The following is an 18460-nucleotide window of genomic DNA, read 5'->3' on the forward strand; positions in this document are numbered from 1 at the left end:
ACCATGACTCCCAAAAATGATGTTGACGTAAAAGCACTTGTGGAAAAATGTCTGGTGCGTTAAACACCATAAACATTCAGGAGGACTGCAAAAGTGTCAGGGGTCAAAATTATTAAAGAAATAAAAGGATTCAGGAAACTTGGATGGCTGCAATCAGTTCCGCGAAGTACGTAGTCTGTAAATTTCCACTAAACGGTCTTTCTTCTCCGTGTGAAGGGTACTTGCTGTCCACCTAGCGTACACTTATTGTATTCGTCACAACGCTACGTCAACATTACATCGTTCTGTACCTCGATAAATCAGACACATCGCTCCTTTTGTGTTGTACCACTTTACTTGTTTCTGCTGCATTACACGTCTACTAATTTTCTCTAACGCTGCTCTCAATAGAAAACACTGCATGTGGCCATTACGACGTATACGGCAACAGAATCGCAGTCTGGCAAATGCAGAGTGAGTAATAAAATCGCACAGAAGAAAATTACGCATAAGGATTTAGTAATAGGAGAAGCAACAGTTAAAATGAAAACATGAATCCTTGAACTATAAGGAAAAAACAATCGACCTAAAGGAAAAGGTATGTATTTGCAACAATGCAAAAAAGTGCAACGTGGTCAGCCGTTTGGGTGCAGTGGTTTAAAACTTGAAACATATACGATCGCAAATTAGATGACTTGAAACGAGCGTATAGACTCGCTGCATTGTTTTGTGCGAGTACTCCGTTTTCACACTGCTGAGCACGCACAGCATGTTTCTTCAGGTGCATAAATTTAAACAACGTACTTCAAGAAGTGATGGTGACAGTGCGGCCAGAAAGGAAACCAGCCGTAATAAAAGAAACTGCGCAGCTTTTTTGCAAATCGTAGAAGCCAGGATGATGACGCTACGTTAATCCATCGCGTTGCTATTGTGGGATTCGCAAGGTGTGTTTCGGGCGTTGCCCGCCCGTCGCATCGGTGGTGCGTTCTGCAGACATCTGCCCTTGGGTAGGTGTAGCAGATTTCCAGTTGATCATGGTACACTCGGGCGTTGCCCGCACTTGCCCGCGGTCTCTGAAAGGATGCAGACATTTTAAAACTGGAAAAGCTTTTTTTTTTCTTTTTTTTATGAAAAAAAAAACACAACGAGGAACATAGATAGAATAAAAGAAAAGAACATGCAAGGAACCGTGGTAGGAATGCTAGGGACAACATCATAACTACGTAGAATGGAGGGCGAAAAAGCAGTAAAAACGCAGATTCATTCCTTGAGAAGCATATTTAGGATGACTTTTGATAGCAATTGGGAGACTGGTACCCTGTATAGGGAACCTTGAAAGCTATACATTCTTTGCGAGGCGAGTGTTCTGCCGTTAAGGGTCTGTACGAGGGACACGAACATATCACATGTAGCAGATTTTCACCCCCTTTTTCTCCCTCTTATATTTTTCTAGTTATACCACTAGGTAGAGGCGTGATTGAACACTGACCCTTTGTATTGCGATATCAATTATATGGACACTCCCAGCGAATCTCGGCCGTCACCGGTGCGATGAGGCCCCGCATATATTTCGGCATATGTTTGATACGAGCTGTTTCACTTGAGTCAAACTTTAAAATTATGAAACTGCTACGTAGCTGGACAGAACCAAGGTATTGTTCTTAATTGTTGCTTGGAAATAGTCAGCTTATTTTCTTTTGCATTCCGCCTCATTAGAAAATTAGTCTTAATTATTCAACTTGTCAATTATTATAATTAGATTAAAAGTGTCAATGATAAAATTATAGAGCAACATAAAAAATCTCTGATACAGATTTTTGTTGCTGAATATGTGCTACTGAAAGTGTTTTTCTGATTGGGAAAGAAGCCCGCGAATAAAGGCAAAGTGCCTCGAGCGGCCAGTCGCACGGCAGTTTTGCGTGTATTCGTGGTGCATTTGCGGCGATCGAGCCAGATTAACATCGAATTTATCGACGATTGATTCTGCCCTGTTGCGAATGAAAGCAATGTTATTCTGGCGGTTTGTGGCCAACAAACAGTCCCAACGATTGTAACGCGATACGAGGAGTGTGTGGCTGCCTGCACGCCTTGGGCGGGCAAAAAGCGCCGGCAGCCACGTCAATCGTCAAACCAATCGAACCGGTCGTCAAAACGATTGCACCTCCAGCCTCTCCAGTGGTGGGCCTTGAGCCCACTATACGGAGCTTTGGATTAGTGGCACCTCACATTCCATCCCAGACACCAACACACCTCGCTCGATGACCGCGAAAATTCGCTGTCAAAACGCTGGAGTGAGGAATCGCGGCAGCAACAGCGAGCAAATTGACCTTCGTGCGTCTTTCACTCTAACGGGAACGAAAGGTCTAAAGCACACCGCATACGAAGCTACCGCCACTACGCGCGCTCGGAAAATATCGCAGATCACTTTGAAGATGAGACCCCCGCGGGCGCCCAATTGGGCAACGCCGCAGATCACTTTCAAGATACGGCGCACACACACCTGGACGCGTATTTAGAATTGCTCGTAGATAGAGCGGGGCGTGCCACTTTTGACGGAGCTCGACGTTTCTGCGCAGGCGCAAGTAAGAGCGGGCGCGAGAGAGAAAAAATTGGAGGACGCTTAAGCTTCGCCTTCAAGAGTGGAACGCGACAGCATTCCCGTCGACCCGCCAAGGGGTATAAGACAATGCGCGACGGCGCAGCAATCATTTACGAGGCGCCCCGCATCGGACACGGTGAGCGTCGAGCAACGCAGTGTTCGGCGCGGCTACGAAATGTGCGCCTGAGCAAACGGAACGAACCAAAGAACTCGGTGTCTCGGAGGAGGAAACGATCTACGCCAGCCGAACGTCGTGATCGGCACGGGCAGAGAGATAGATAGATAGTAATCTAAAGAAAGGAACGGCGCTTGAGTCTGCAACCAATGTGGGAGAACGGCGAAGCGTCGTCAGGGGAGAGGGTGTCGGGGCATGCGAGGCGCCTTGCACCGGTCCGCGCACAGCCGTGGCGCGCCACCTGTCGGGGCAGCGCCGTACATTGAGAGGAGGGGGTCTTCTGTGTTTGCCGCAAGATGGCTCTGCGTGTGCGGTAAGCACAGAAGAAATGTAACAGAAACGTACTGCGCTACTCAGGTAAATTCGACTTCTGTAAGTTGCATGCTCATAATTACCGATATACACCGCAGTATAACTTTCTACGGCACGTTTCTAAGGCAACACCGCATTCACTAGAAGCGCTTTTGTACTTCTTTCGCGCATCGAACTCGTGGCTGAGTGGTAGCGTCTCCGTCTCACACTCCGAAGACCCTGGATCGATTCCCACCCAGCCCATCTTCGAAGTTGCTTTTTATTTATGAAGTGCCTGCAGTGATTTATCGCTCACGGTCAACGCCGCGAACGCCGACGCCAACGACACCGGCTTTTCTGCGACGCGAGCTCCTTAACGCTATCGCGTTAAAATCTGGGGGCGTTTGCTCATTGAATATATGACTCGGCCTAGGCACTACGGCGGAGGCTTAGAGTGCGTTGTATTCGTTTGTCCCCTAGACATGCCGGCATTGCGGAGTTCGGTCGAGATGGTTTATACGCTCCGCCGCTGGCTGCCCGCGCGGTGAGGCAGTGGGCGTGGACGCCGCATGGTGATCGCTGTGCCTGAAGGGACAATGTTCTGGCTGGTGTTTTACTAGTCGCAGGTCGCTTCAGCTACTGCCCGAGCACGTGGCAGTAGCTGAAGAAGTGCTGGGAGAGCCTAAAAGAGAGGGGCAGGAAGGCGATAGCTGAAGTCACGGGGGAAATCTTTCTGACAGGTGTGCTTACGTTCGATTCACTTGTTACCTTTTCGTTAGCGCTCGCGTTCTTAAATTCGAGAATGCTGGGTCCTGTCAGCTGCAGCTTGCTTTTTTTTTTCCTTAAGGCCATGTCAAAAACAATAGAAATGAGGCCGACAAAAATAGTATTGCAGAGACAGGAATTGCGTCTGTCTGTGAATGGTCACATTTGGCTATACAGTACAAGTGCTGCCACGCGACTTATCTCTGGTCCAGCTTCGCCCCTTTCTAGGATAACTCAGTAGTCCCTATTGTAGTAGACGACAGTGCAACCAAGCCTACTTTACCGTTACAGTATGCAAATTGCCGCATCGCTGGCTGAAGAAAAATAATTGCGTCCGTGCGTCAGAGCACATTCATGAGCTCTAAAGCATCGTTTACATAGCGTGATATTTTAATGCGACAGCGTTAAGCAGCTCGTGTCGCAGAAAAGCCCGTGTCGGCGGCGTTGCACATGAGCGAGAAATCCAGAAAGGCAATTTATAAATAAAAACAACTTGCAAGATGGGTTGGGTAGGAATCGAACGGGCGCCTCCGAAGTATGAGATGGAGACGCTCCGACTCAGCCATGAGTTCGATGGTTCTAAGTGGGACAAAAGCGCCTCTATTGAATGCGGTGTTGCCTTAGGAACGTGTCGTAAAAAGTTATACTGCGGTGTATATCGGTATTTATGAGCATGTAAATTACAGAAGTCACATTAAACGAGTAGCGGAGTACGTTCCCGCTACATTTCTTCTGCGCTCGGCGCACACGCAGAGCCATCTTGCGGTAAACACAGCAGAGCCCCTCCTCGCGATGTACGGCGCTGCCCCTACAGGTGGCGCGCCACTCGACCGCATCTCCCCTTCGTCTCGTTTGAGCGCATTGCGCCGTGCGGTGACCGATGCGAGTGTGCCCCAATACCCTTTCGTTTAATTAGTTTTCTCGCCCTCTCCTCTTCGAACTTCCAGCGTGCGTCATTCGAACCCTCGTGTTTAGGCGACGCGGGTATTCTTTCCGCTCACAGCGCGATTCTTAGCTGCAGCGTCCGATGCGGGACGCCTCTGACGTGATCGCTGCGCCGTAGCGCGTCTAGTTGGAAAGTGTCCCCTGCGATGTGTGCCTCGCTGCTGGCGAGGAGTCATGCGTCTGCGTGGGGCTCCCAAGTGAGACAGAGGAGGATCCCATCTAGGCGTCAACCCCATGATCGCTTCCGCCTTCATGGCGCGTCGCGCCCGGCTGTCCGTGCCGATCACGATGTTTTGCTCGCGTAGATCGTTTCTCCCTCCGAGACACCGAGTTCTTTGGGTCGTACCGCTTGCTCAGGCGCACGTTTCGTCTTTGTGTCGCTCAAGAGCCTGCCGAGTGAATGAGCGGGCGGTGCGAACGGGGTGCGATAACGCTATCGCGTTCGACCCTTGAAGGCGAAGCTTAAGCATCTTCCATTTTTTTTTAACGGTCGTCGGTTAGTCCGAACTACAGCTATTAGGCATCCCATAAATACCGACGATGCCTCTTCTATTCTTCGCCGCCTGTATCGAGTGTCGCCGGCAGAGCGTCAAGTGATTCACGCAGAATTTCGTAAAATGCTTGCCAAGAATATTATTGAATCGTCGCGTAGTCCACGCGAGTCACCTGTTGTCCTAATGGAAAAGTAAGATGGCTCAGGACGATGTTTAGTGAATTACCAGCACCTTAGGAGAGTTAAAAAAAGTATAGTGTATCCCCTACCTCGCATTGATGACGCCCTTGAAGGCCTCCACGGTGCTCGCTACTTCTCTTCTAGTGACCTCCGCTCCATGCACTAGTAGATTGCCGTGGACGTATTAGAGCACGATAGTACCGCCTTTCTCTCACCCCGCGGTCTTGAAGATGATACCATTCGACATAGTAACCCGCCGGCTACATTTGAGCGCAGGATGGGCCCCCTACTTGACGGCTTCAAATGGTCTACATGCCCGTGCTACTTAGATGACGTCACAGCATTATTCCCAACATACGGTACGCACCTCGAGTGCCGCTCAGTCGTCCTGAATATTTTTCGTCGAGCCGGTCTGCAATTCAACGCATCAAAGTGCCATTGGCCATCGCCAAATTTTCACCAGACACAGGTAAATTTGGTGCTGTTAGGCACTTCCCTCTTATTAAATGTGCCGAGGATGTGCACAGGTTCATCAGCCTTTGCTCGTACGTCCGCCAGTTTGCACTCTCTTCGCTATCGCAGTCTTCTGCTTTTCTCCTCAGCCTTTCGCTGTACTCTTCTCCTCCGCTTTCCTCCTCGCGCTCTCCTCGCTATCGACTTCTTTCATTCCCCCCTGCACTCTGCGTTAGCTGATAGAGGAGGGGCGCGCCGACGCGCAGCGCAGGAACGAGCGCCTAAGAGCTGTGCTCTAGAAGACGGTACGCAGACGAGGCTTAAAAAATATAAAACAATCCAAAACTGAAACACACTTCACATACGATAGTCATGAAAGATAAAAATAACAAAAAGCAACGAGCACGCGACGCACATGACGTTCAAAAGGGCGATGAACTATGGGACGAAGCACGTGCGAGGCCGAGAGCATGACCGCTATAGTGACGGCCATATTATAGCGACGGCTGCTTGTTGTAGCCAGACGAAACACGACAAATTGACAAAACTCGCCACCATTATTTAGCTAGATTATGCAGTGTTCTTTTCCAAAGACTGGAACGTTTACTTCAGAGTTCTCGCCGAGGTTGCGATGATTTATTGGCGTTTGAATGTATGACAGGAGAATTATAACTCCTCTAGCCTCGTTCCCATTTCCCACGACGCTTACTTACCCAGAAATGTGATAGATTGATAAACGGGCCTTTATTTGGTGTTTTGGAAGCTGAATTCAAACTTTGCTCAAACTTGTACTTTTCTCCTGCGTTTAATAGTTGGCTTTTCTTGAAGTGTCTCTTTTGTTCTTGAATGTGGCGATAAGTAAGAAAGTAAGTAAGCAAAGCATGTGTGTGAGCAAGTAAATAAAAGGATCTCACTTTTCCCGAGATTGCATCGGTGAATGCGTGCCCGAACCTGGACCGCCTTCATTCGGGGCCAGGTTTTTCTCTTGCAGGACCACCACCTCCGGCCCGCGAGCCGATGGAGCGGGATCAGTGGAGTCCCTGCCTTTCAGCACGGCATCGACGGAACACGTTTTATCCCTCCACTTGCGCACGGGCTCGTAGCACGCCCTAAGGAAAACGTATAACCACGATGTGCAGGTCTTACGATAAGAAAAGCAAAAACGAAATATAAAACGAAATAAACAAAAACGTTTCGTCGCTCCAATGTGGCTTTAGCTATCGTTCTCCGCGTTTAGAAGCGCTTCAGGCAATCACCCTTTGCCACAACGTTGTTTCTCGCAGCAAACTTTCGGGTCTTCAACGTTTTCGACGATCCGTAAATATGTCACCTGCAAATAATGGTTTGGATGAGGCGGTGTCTCGACGGAAGTCTGCAAAGTGTATCCGACTCCCGAGAGGGAAAATAGAAAGGACGGGTGCGGTCGTCAACGAAGCACTGAAGGTGAACACATGTGTTTTAAAGAATAGGAGGCTTTCGAGGCCAACGCAAAATTCTATTTTTCAGCAAGTCTAGAACGCATCTATTCATCTTCCACCACTCTGGGAGAAATGGGTGCCTGCTTTTATGGAACCGAAGTCGCAAACCTTTTATTTCGTTAGTGGGCGGCGCCTGGTCCTTGGCCGGCCGCTTTACTTGATTAGATACCAAGCATCTGGATAGGCTGGAATTCGCACTTGCGAATAATTCTAGCGTAAGAACTTTTCTTGATTACCGCCCCTGATCTTTTCTTTTCGCTTTCTTGCTTTCCCTGGTACGACACTACAATTTCGCTTTCATCTATATAAAGAAAAGCGTTGCCAGATCTCGTTTTCCCTCTTCCTCTAGATATTGGGGCGTCCTTAGAACATGACATATTTCCTACGCTATGCGCTTCCTTTAACTACGGCAGGGGAGATGTGCGTTAGCGGTGAGCAAAGGCTGCATTCACAAAGGTTTTTGTTCGTAAGTTCTTTTTCCCATTGGCTGGCCCCATTTTTAAATAACATGTGCTGCATGAAGATTGACTTGAAAAATATACTGGTGAACTATGCAAGCGTGAGAGCGTTTTGTGAATACGGCCCGTATTCACAAAACGCTCTCACGCTTGCATAGTTCACCAGTATATTTTTCAAGTCAATCTTCATGCAGCACATGTTATTTAAAAATGGGGCCAGCCAATGGGAAAAAGACTTACTGTCTGCTTGAAAGGATACCTGACAAGTACTTTATGGAAAAATATTATACACACTTATTACGCTCATGGATCTTGCACATTTGCTAATATTTCAAAGAATTCACTATGGTGCTGTAGCGAAAAGGTGTACACATTTATATAAAAGGAATTACCGCCCAAGCACTCCGTACACGTGGTTAACCAGTGAAGATGAAACGTGTGGACCCGCTATTTAACGTTCGGTTAATCCCGACGGTTCATTACATGACGGCTTGGTAGGCTGCCGGATACTCGTTACGCAGTTGGTGCTTGCCCTCGGCTGCACGAGCCTGTTCTTGTGCCCGGGCTGCAGTATCGGCACAGCGTAGACAAGCTTGTCCTCAGTTCTGCTCACGGCGTTGCTGATCGAAAGCAGCCTGCTCTTTAGGAGTACGTATGAAGCGTTTTCTATCCATTTCGGAGCCGGAAACTGCTGTACGCGCGCTTGGATGCGATGGACAGCAACGACGTCGCTACTGGAACAGCCAATCGCGCGCCTTTCTTTTTTTTTTTCGCGAATGCGCATGCGGTTGTGCCGGAGGAGTTTTCGACGTACATGCGACAGACGGCCGGACGAATCGGCTATTCATATACAGCTTCGCTGTTATAGTCGTAAAGCGAGCAATGCACGCGTTCAATGTGATTTTGAGCGAACTTGCACTACTTTGCGCTACTTAATGCAAATAGCGCCTTGGCATCGCCAATAAAATGTAGCAATCTTAAGATTTGCATGTGTTCCTATAAAACGTGGAAATGTTTACGTTTACAAATATTTCGAGGGAATGGCTCCACAGTACCTTTCGTGTTTTTTTAGATTCTAGGAGTCAGGAAGACTGCGCAGAGGCTTCAGCATCTCGAAGCAATACTGAACTTTTCCACGCGTACTTACATGATTCGTATAATCTCGACCATCATCCAGAAGATAGTCTGGAAGAGCAGCACGCACAAGATGAACAGGTAGGTTAGCCATCCCACGCTGCCAAGGAAGCCGCTGGCATAGGTCCAAGCGAACGACAGCATCATGATGTCGCCTATGCACGACAGCGCATTTACCACCATGCGCAAGACGTCATTCCGGTGCTTTGGATCCCGGAAAAAGTACCAGAGAGGCTGTGAAAGATACATAGTTGCCGTTGGAGCTCAAAACGCGTAAAAAGGACAACAAGGCTTTATGGTGAGCACACACAAATTAGGAAAAAATTGCAGCTCACTTAATGGATTCTGGCGGCATCTGGCAAAATCGGAGAATCCGGAAAATGCTGTGTGTGACTTTCTTATTTGGGGGACGCGTAGCTACATATACTATTCAGTATTTCGAGTATATATGGGGCCATGCAAAGCAGAGAGAGAGCGATAAATATTTTTGTACGCTCAGTCGGCTCTTGTGAACAGTCGGCCTCAGTCCTTGCCTTCACTATCAAGGCACTCCGGAGAACATTTAAAGAGTGCTGCCAGGCATCCTTGCTCATAGCTATACATGGCAGACAACAGAAGTATGCGTTCAAGAAGGTGTTCATGCTGGTGCGCATATGATATTAATTACACTGCAAAGAGCAACAGACTCATAGTCAGAGAGCGAATTAGGTGATGCGCGTTGGAGTTTCCGTTATTGATTTGTAAACGTGGTATGCGAAAGCATTCGGTTATTACTCGAAATGGTTGGTACGTATAAGAAACGAATTCATCGAAAGCAGGCACCGCAATCATATAGGTCACGAATCTTTTACAGAACAAAAAGCTTTTGAGCCGTCAAACTCGGCGTAGGATATATCTTACGTTGGGCATACCACGGGTATAGTTATTGCAGACAGTCTTGTAGAGCAATAGCTCAAACAATGACTGAAAAATTAAAAAAGTGGTCTGTGGTGATGCGATATTCGCATATGTGGACTGCGCGGCTGGGTGCATATTTAGACTTGTCCGAGTTAATTAGCGCATAAGTTGCACCAGAGCATAAAGGCGTAGCAGCAAGCTGGCACGTGTACCTGGAGCTTGAGCTTTACTAGCCAGCGTACCGATCACGCTCCTTCTCAAAGATGAATCTCTGACTGAGCGCCGGCGAAGTCGTCGATCACGATGGATATGCACCATGCATGCAATCACGTCAACATTCTCTCTGTGGTGACGTCATCGCGTGCACCACCTGGTGGCAACCTGCCCCGCCCTTTCTAAGCGCACCTTGAAACTTTAAAGGCGCACGAAGACATTCCAAGTGTGCGCGCTGGCTCCCAACGCCATCTAGACTACCTGCTTTCTTCCTCAGTTCATGGTAGAAGAGTTCAGTGCTCGTGCCGACCAATCGAAGCGCTCCAATGAGCCTGGCTGGGCTTCACTGTCTCGTCTCGGCGTGCGTGGCCGAGAATCCTGTGAGGCATTAAGCCATGTGCGTGCCATATTGTGGCAAACGATTCAATTGCATCTCGCGCACCATTGATGCGGCATTTCTCTGTAGCGTGTAAAGGGAAGTGAGATAAGCAGCAGACCATTCCGCAGACATGAGGGTAATAGGCGAGCTAAATATGCATGACAAGGGCGCCGGTTACGAGACACGGAAAATATATGCTCAATGACCTCATTTACGATCCTCACTCTTTGCACAGTCTATATCTCAAAAGATATCCTACATCTCTTCTAGCCTTTACTAGGAAAGAGAAAGCAGTGCAGTAATGCCCTCGCGGCACAGCATCATGGTGCATATAACGCAGTCGTTAACGAATAAGAGCTCGATTCACGCGACAGACGGAATTCCGCGGACGAACGACACGCGACTCGGTGTTTCCTAATCATAACGCCGATAGACAACCAACCAGCGGCGCGATTCAGTGTTGCTGAGGCCTAGCCGAGCTCGGAGCAAACTCAATCGGCGATCTGTTTACCGTGACAATCCGGCCTAAATAAGTTACATGCGGCTTCCAGAGTCGCACAGAGGGCCCTAAATATTCAGCCATCATGGTGTGCAATGGCTACACGTGTACATGCACAAGGTGCGTTGTTCCTTAATAATGCTCCCGCGTTACTAGTCGCGAAAGCGTTTCGCAAATTGAGCACCTCTTTAGGAAATAAAATTAAAATTGGAGTCACTGCGCCGAAGTCTGCTAATCACAGCGGGTACGAATGATAAATAGTGTAGTATTTCTATGTTTATTTATATTGCGGTTTAACGCCTCGAGAAACTCGGTTATGGGAGGCGCCGTAGTTTCAAGGGCTCCGCAAGGATTTTCACTGCGTCGTATTCTTTAAAGTGCATTTAGTACTAACAGTACGCGAACGCTCTTGCCTTCCGCCCTCATTGCAATGTGGCCGCTTCGACCTGAAATCGAATCCGTGCCTGTGTGCTCAGGAGCCTAACCCCAGGAACACCGAGTCGATATGGCAGGTGGTATAAATATTCGGAGCACGCCACGAGTGACTACGCAAGTCAATACCTGAAGATCGTAGGACAGCCACCTGGAACTTGTACCAGAAATGAACCTGTGAAGGCGCCTATACCATGACATCACACCGCTCCTCCTCTTTACTACAGGTATACGCTGCATCGTTCTAAAACTTGTACTTCCTACCAGATATGTACACTGCAAGCAATAATTAAGCCATCTTGATTTCGTTGAACTCAATGATGACTGAAGAAGATGGCGAGGCAATACTCGATATTATACATGCAAGTTAAACCGTCAGAATGGTCGCGTGGTTTTGCCTCTCTATGACGATTAGTGACATAACTGGTGGGCACCTGAAATAAACCAGCAGTTCTATACAACTTGGGGCTGCTTCGGCAAGATGGAGCGATAACTGACCTTGCTAAATTCTTAGTGCGTGCTGTCAGCCGCCTTCACCAGCCTCTACTGTAAATATGACACCGACTGGCCAATTCATTTATCTGAAGGACGGACCAACCGACGGATCAAGGTTTCTATCTATACTAAACGAGAGAAGAAGGGGAACGGAGAGGCTCGATTTTGTTCATCATGACCACATAAAGCCAGTAGACAATGAAGCCAAGGAAAGCTCCGGCGAAATTAGCTTTAGTTGAAACTTAAAAATTAACAATCAAGAAATGTGAAATCGAATTGGATGACAAGCTAACTTGTCACCGATGGGAGTAAAACCCTCAGCCTCCGCATTACGCGTGCGCTGCGCTACCAATTGCTGCTAACTATAACGTTCTTGCTAGTTGCATGCAGTTAGCGCTAGTTTTTGCTATCGACTTAAAAGCATGAGCCTTTACTTTCCACACCTGAAGTGCAACGTGCCAAAAAAATCTGCCTTCGAAATGGGCTCACGTACCACAGGCTTGCGGTGCACGGAAAAGCGCTGCAGACAGACATCGCAATGGTTAGTGTCCTTTTCTCGGAGCCACTTCTCCAGGCATCGCTCATGGGCGAAGCCGATCAAGCCCCTGCAAGAGCAAGGGGACACGAGAGGTCCGTGTTCCTCATCGGCGCTGACTGTTCCGCGGTAGCAGATGCGGCACGTCGGTGCCTCGGCGTCCAGGCCACGACTGGTCTCCGTGAGACTGCTTCCTCTGTGGTCCCTGGTGTCGGTTGGATTGGTGTTCGGAGGAAGCATGCTTCCTGCCCGGTTCGTGGTCTCAGTTGGATCCGGAGAAGCCATATCGTGGCGTCCTACCTGAGGTACTTCGACGTCTGAAAAGTTGTGGACAATTGTTTAAGTTTGCATTCCTAACAACGCACAGGCTGAACGAAACAAAAACGAAAAGCAATGGACCCTATGAATGCCAGGCTCAATATGGCCTGTTAAAAGACCTTTTACCCGCTGGTACATTGATAAGACAGGGGTAGTAAAAACCACCCTAAATGTCAGGCATGTCAGCTTCCAGCAGCAATCTCACATAGTCCATAAGGGCACAAAACCGCAGTAGATAGCCTTTTTTATAGCAGAATATTGTATGGACGTGGAATCACAATCAAAGCACAGGGAAAGCAGCAACACCGTTCTTGACAATTTAACGACGCGCTGTTTTCTCTGAGATTAGTGCTTGAGCACAGCTTCAGTGATGTAGCGGCGCACTCGAGGAGATAATTCAAGCGGGAAATCTGACTCCAGCAAGCAACACGTCTTGTATGCAGTCTAACCTTGTACTTTGCACTGAATCTCTAGCGCCGCTTAGCACATGCGCGTGCGTTGTGATGCACTGCGCACATGGGATGTACGCAAATGTACATAGTTCACGCTACCTTCTTATCATCTTTACCCTCTCTTTGCTTTTGCGTTCCTTTCTCCTTCAGCCATATAAATGAGACAGAAACAATGTTTATTCCTACCATCAGCCTCCTCAGTTCTGTCTGCATTTTGTTGAAGGAACGCGAACACAAATAGGAACCTGCAATAAAACACCGGGAAGGACCAGCCAGCACTGTTATACCTAGCGGTACATCTAATCTTTGATATAATAATTAGACCCATCCTGGTGATGTAGTGGATTCGGCGTTGCGCCTGCTAAGCCTGCTAAGGATGCAGGATCATATCCCGGCTACGGCGGCCTTATTTCGATAGAGGCGAAATGCAAGAACGTCCTTGTACCGCGGGCTGGGTGCACCTTAAAGAATCCGAGGTTGTCAAAATGATTCCGCAGGCCCAAAATACGGTGTTCCTCATAATAATATCATGGTTCTGTCACATGAAACCCCAGTATTTTTAGTAATAAATGATCCAATAAGAGAGCTCCTTTGTGTCGGTTTTTTCTTGTACTGCTCATGCTTTATTCCTCAACTATAGCCAACAATAAAGTATGTCATATAATACAAAAATTTAGGGCTCTGCGACTTGAGAGTCTTCAATATGTGACCAAAGCTTCTTCAGCTATTTGATCACATTAGTATGTAGAATAGCGTCTCAAACGTATGAATTAGCCTGGCACGGAGTAGTGATATAATAAGGCAGCCTAACAACTGGGGGTAAGTTCGTCAAATATACGCAATATTATTCCTTTCAACGCTGAAGCTAAACACACAGTCACACTAACGCGACGCTCTAAGAAGCGCTGGCCGGGCTCGTTAGAGTTTCGGGCTTATGAACCACAAACGATAGTCGCAAAGGATCATGCAAACGTTTCTGTGGCTCACGTCTATAATAGAGTGACCCCGGAGGAAAGAAGACCATGGCGATTGTATAATATGTCTGTTTAGCGCACTGTTTTCTCTAAATATTTTCCTTTGGTTCTACACGCACGAAAAATGATAAAGAAGCGTGACATGAATTCGGTTTCATTGCTGGCAGGCAAAAAAGTCATACTCACCTTCTACGCTTCTTCTTGCTCTTCTTCTTTTGTCTAAAAAATCTCTAATACTCACAAAGGAGATTGGCCATAGTGAAAGTGAAGAAAACTACACAAAATAGGGGCACATGAAAGAAACAAACAAGATTTCGTCATCGTCATAATAAACACACAGACACGCTTCTAGGCCGATCCCCAGTTGTCCACGTGTGCCGTAGCATAGAAATCGTATCCATCATTAACACGCGGCGACGATATCAAGAAGCTAGTTGGTGGCACGGCATGTACTGCCCGCTTAATGGCCAACCCCCCATTGTGGATATGTGCCATTGTATGGATCATCACCATAATTGTGATGCAGGGGGATTAAAGGATTTCGGTTTCGGAAACAGCTGCGCACGCCTTCAGGGGAGCGCTATAGAAATAAATCACAGCATCAATTACGTCTATAATATAAACGGCCATCTCGCCGATAAATCGATGAGTTATTCAACACGGTACTTAGCCGTGTCCCTGTCTGATTCTTACACCCGCCGTCTCGGCGTGCCTTCCTCCGCTTTGCCCCAGCGCCGGCGTTCATGGCGGCCGCGTCTACACCACAATGATCAACACGCACGAACGCTTCGTGGCCAATCCCTCATTGGCGTTATGTGTCATAGTATGGAAATTATAATCCTGATCACCACGCGGTGATCAACTCGAAGGTTTAGTTGATGGTGGCACGATACTTAACTGCCGCTTCATGGCCGACTTCTCATTACGGGCATGTGCCATTGAATGGAAGTCATCATAATTAAAACAAAGCGACCATCTGAAAGAACTATTTGGTGTTGGCACGAGAGAAGTACAAGTACGCTTGTAACTCGATAGTTCGAGCAGCGGGGTACATGACACTGCGGGCACTGTAATAAATTTAATCAAATATGAAAAAAAAGCATCGGGCCGCAGATCACTGGGGGGCCGAGGTTCGAATACCACTGCCAGACGAAGTTGCTTTTCTTTTCTTTTCGTTCAAAGAGTGATGAGGAATCTACATGGTGAGAGCCGGACCAGCCATGGACTGACCTCGGTGAAACCATGGATCTATGGGCAAAGAAAGCTTCGCTTGAAAACTTCTTGCCTTTAGAACCCACTCTCAGTTGTCGATGTTCTGATTGCTGGTATTTTCAATACTAAATTGTCTCAATCTCAATCCCCCTGTTTCTGTTCGTGTACCCCTAGTTCAAATGTCCCTGCGAATAACCTGTAAATGCCACTACGGCAGCATTCACGCAGCAGAGCCTGACGTTATTTTTGTACTGGCTGCAGGAAGCTTGCAGTTTTACACTGAATATTGCATGCACTTTCTATGAGCTTGCTGCAGTGCTCGCCAGTTTTGGCGCATATTAGAAGAACCTATAAACGCAGCGGCCGTTGACCAGCTGGTTTATTTTCTAACATGGTGAAAAATAAATTCCTTCATTCCTTCCTTCAATATCGCGGGGACGCGATATTGCAACCATCGTTAGCACAACGCGAGTGCTACGATCTTTGAAACCCGACGGTGATCTTGGAGAACATACACACACAATACACACACACACACACACACACACACACACACATATATATATATCCCAGAACTAAGGTTGGCGCAGCAGGGCATACATGTTCCCGCGCTTGTTAAAGGTGCAGCATTTAAGTTCTTAGTGCACGTTTGTGGCGCAGTGACAGCAGAGTTTAAAAGTTCAACATTGTGCCACCAACGTGTGCACACCTCTCTACACCTACCCCCCCCCCCCCCCCTTCAGAAGTGCTATGAATCAAATTGCAACAGTGGTGTGCCGCCAGTTCTATATTACAGCAATTTAGCAAACCATTGTGTGTTTAGGAAATAGCATGGTTGGGCGAAATTTCAATGCAATGCACATACTGAAAGTTCCGTAGAACGTTGACCTCAAGATAAAACTGCATTTATTTTCTTTTATTTAGTTCCATAGTGAACACAACTTGAGTGTGCTCGCGCTCGGTTTAGGCTTGGACAAAGAATATCAGATTCAGATTCAGATTTATTGGTTCCAAAAACATGAGTAATTACATGACGAATATACAATCTATCAATATCTATCTTTTCGCTTTTGTTTCGAGTTCGATACCATGCCGGCGTTCAACAATACAGAGGAATCCTACCTCACTACCACTCCGGGATATTCTGATGTCATCTCAACCGGTTCACGTGCGTAGCTAATAAGCATAGTCATACAATGCGCTACAAGTGCCTGTGCTCATGCGCCAGACGTCACATTGTGATCACTTCATCGAATCACCAGCGCTAAGCGATTACTTTCAGGACACAGGTCAAGTACTTCAATCGCAAGATGTAGCTTTTAATCGTTTGACCGCGTTCTCAGAGAATCTTGCTTGCCAAAATCGAAGACTGTTCGTGGGACGTTACACGTCCTTGGGAGCGACTGATAATACGAATCAACATCGTTACAATACGTGGTCAGCGTCGATATGCCACCTTTGCAAGGTCGCGTAAGTATGACCCCTTTCCCTTCATCGCTTTCTCCAGTTCACTAAATTGCAGGGGCTTTGGGCTAAAGTCATCATGCGCGGTGCTGCTTTGCCGAGAAAGTTTGCACTTCACATGAGTCAAAACTTCCAAAGTTGGCACTGGCTGGTCAAATGGCGAGAGTGCATGGGGCTCCCTGAAATGCGCGTGTCATTGCAGAGGCACGCCGGCGGCAAGCATGCTCCTCTCTCTGAGATTCAAGAAGAGCACGAGTGCAGACATCACGTCACGTGTGAGCACTTTAGGTCATCTGCCACGTGGCATCAAGTACAAATATTCTGGTCCATAAGGTCCCTGTATACTGTAATGCAGAGAACCTAACAATTAAGTAGAGCATTTATTTAGGGACCCAAATTACGCCAGGCGAGCATGGCGGAAAATGAAAAAAAAAATAACCAAGCTTTCCGCGCAGATGTTGAAGCGCTGGTGAACGAAGCCATTGTGTTCTTTCCAGGGTGCCTTGTCTGCAGCTTTCCTCTTACACTGCAAACGCGCTGAGACTTTTATGCGTTGCATATTGCAATCACTCAGTTCAGCCCTTGGGCGCGGCCGGGCAGCCACCATTGAGGGTATGAGCCATTGTTCATTGCAGCGCGTCTCATATGTGGGTCTATTGTCTTTTAAGTTTGCTATGCTTGTTATTAAGTTGCTTCTATTTTTATGCGTTGCATATTACAATCATTCAGTTCAACCCTTGGACGCGGCCGGGCAGCCACCATTGACCTTCAGCGCAACCACGTGACGTGACGTCACGACAGCCGGAGGAAAAGCTGGGCCCCAACTCGCGCAATATGCAACGCATTCTTGGCTTAACCAAGCTAAGCCTGGCCATTTTTTTCCAGTTGGACGGTGGCATTGAAGGAAGCGAGATCTGCGTTCCTAGTGCGTTGTTCCCATCTGATCTCCTGGCCCGCATCCACCGACTTTGTTGTTAATGCGAAATTATTAAATGGCTCATGAGGCGGGAATTCTGCCGTTGAAGGCGTCGGCGAGAACAAACGATGACCCAAGAAGGCTACAAACCCTACAATTTTGGTGCTTGTTACTAAGGCCAAGGTGATTGGGTAAATGCTAATTAAGTTAGCCATAATTAACGCACTCGAACCGACAACCTTTGGTGGGAGAACCCTCGACCTTTGGTGGAAGTCGAGCATACGACCGTTGGTGTGAAGGCATAGTTAATTAAGACAGATATATGACGCTCGAACCCACGACCTTTGGTGTTAGGGCACAGGTGATTAAGAGAGAGTTACGACACTCGAGCCCTCGAACTTTGGCGAGAGTGGAACCCTCGACCTTCGTTGGTAATTCAGGCGAAGTTAATTGTGGCACGGTTCATTACGAATGAGTTATCGAAGGCACTCGAACCCACTACCTTTAGCGGGAGTCGAAGCCACGACGTTTGGTGTTAAGGCACAGTTTTTTAGGCTAGAGTGAATTCAGGCACTCAAACCCGAGACTGTCACACCAACAAACTTGCGTTGTGCCAGCCTGTGGCGAACACCGATAGTCACGTGAGTTCGCGGAGCTTCGGCTGACGTGGCCGCAGTAGGGAACTCGCGCAATAATTAAGCCCACTTTGGTTTCTTCAACTAGC

The 18460-nt window shown here is 47.7% G+C and overlaps 1 protein-coding gene across 1 annotated transcript; it reads right to left on the minus strand.

Annotated features, from left to right (window-relative positions):
* Positions 1-831: 831 nt before the first annotated feature.
* Positions 832-14354, minus strand: LOC135915930 (E3 ubiquitin-protein ligase MARCHF2-like). Its single transcript, XM_065449118.1, has 5 exons — positions 14331-14354; positions 12359-12717; positions 8964-9184; positions 6795-6989; positions 832-1052 (listed from the first exon to the last, which is right to left on the minus strand). Exons 2-5 carry the CDS (start codon positions 12683-12685, stop codon positions 905-907), a joined length of 891 nt encoding a protein of 296 aa, XP_065305190.1. The 5' UTR covers positions 12686-12717; positions 14331-14354; the 3' UTR covers positions 832-904.
* Positions 14355-18460: the final 4106 nt, after the last annotated feature.

The sequence above is a fragment of the Dermacentor albipictus genome, chromosome 2 (genome assembly GCF_038994185.2).
Source record: "Dermacentor albipictus isolate Rhodes 1998 colony chromosome 2, USDA_Dalb.pri_finalv2, whole genome shotgun sequence".
NCBI lineage: Eukaryota > Metazoa > Arthropoda > Arachnida > Ixodida > Ixodidae > Dermacentor > Dermacentor albipictus.

Coding starts and splice junctions, on each gene's coding strand:
- LOC135915930 (XM_065449118.1), bottom strand. CDS start 12,685: ATGGCTTCTCCGGATCCAACTGAGACCACGAACCGGGCAGGAAGCATG. Junction 6,990..8,963: donor GTCGAGATTATACGAATCAT/GTAAGTACGCGT, acceptor CGTTTTCCTTAG/GGCGTGCTACGAGCCCGTGC. Junction 1,053..6,794: donor CCGATGCAATCTCGGGAAAA/GTGAGATCCTTT, acceptor GCATCCTTTCAG/AGACCGCGGGCAAGTGCGGG.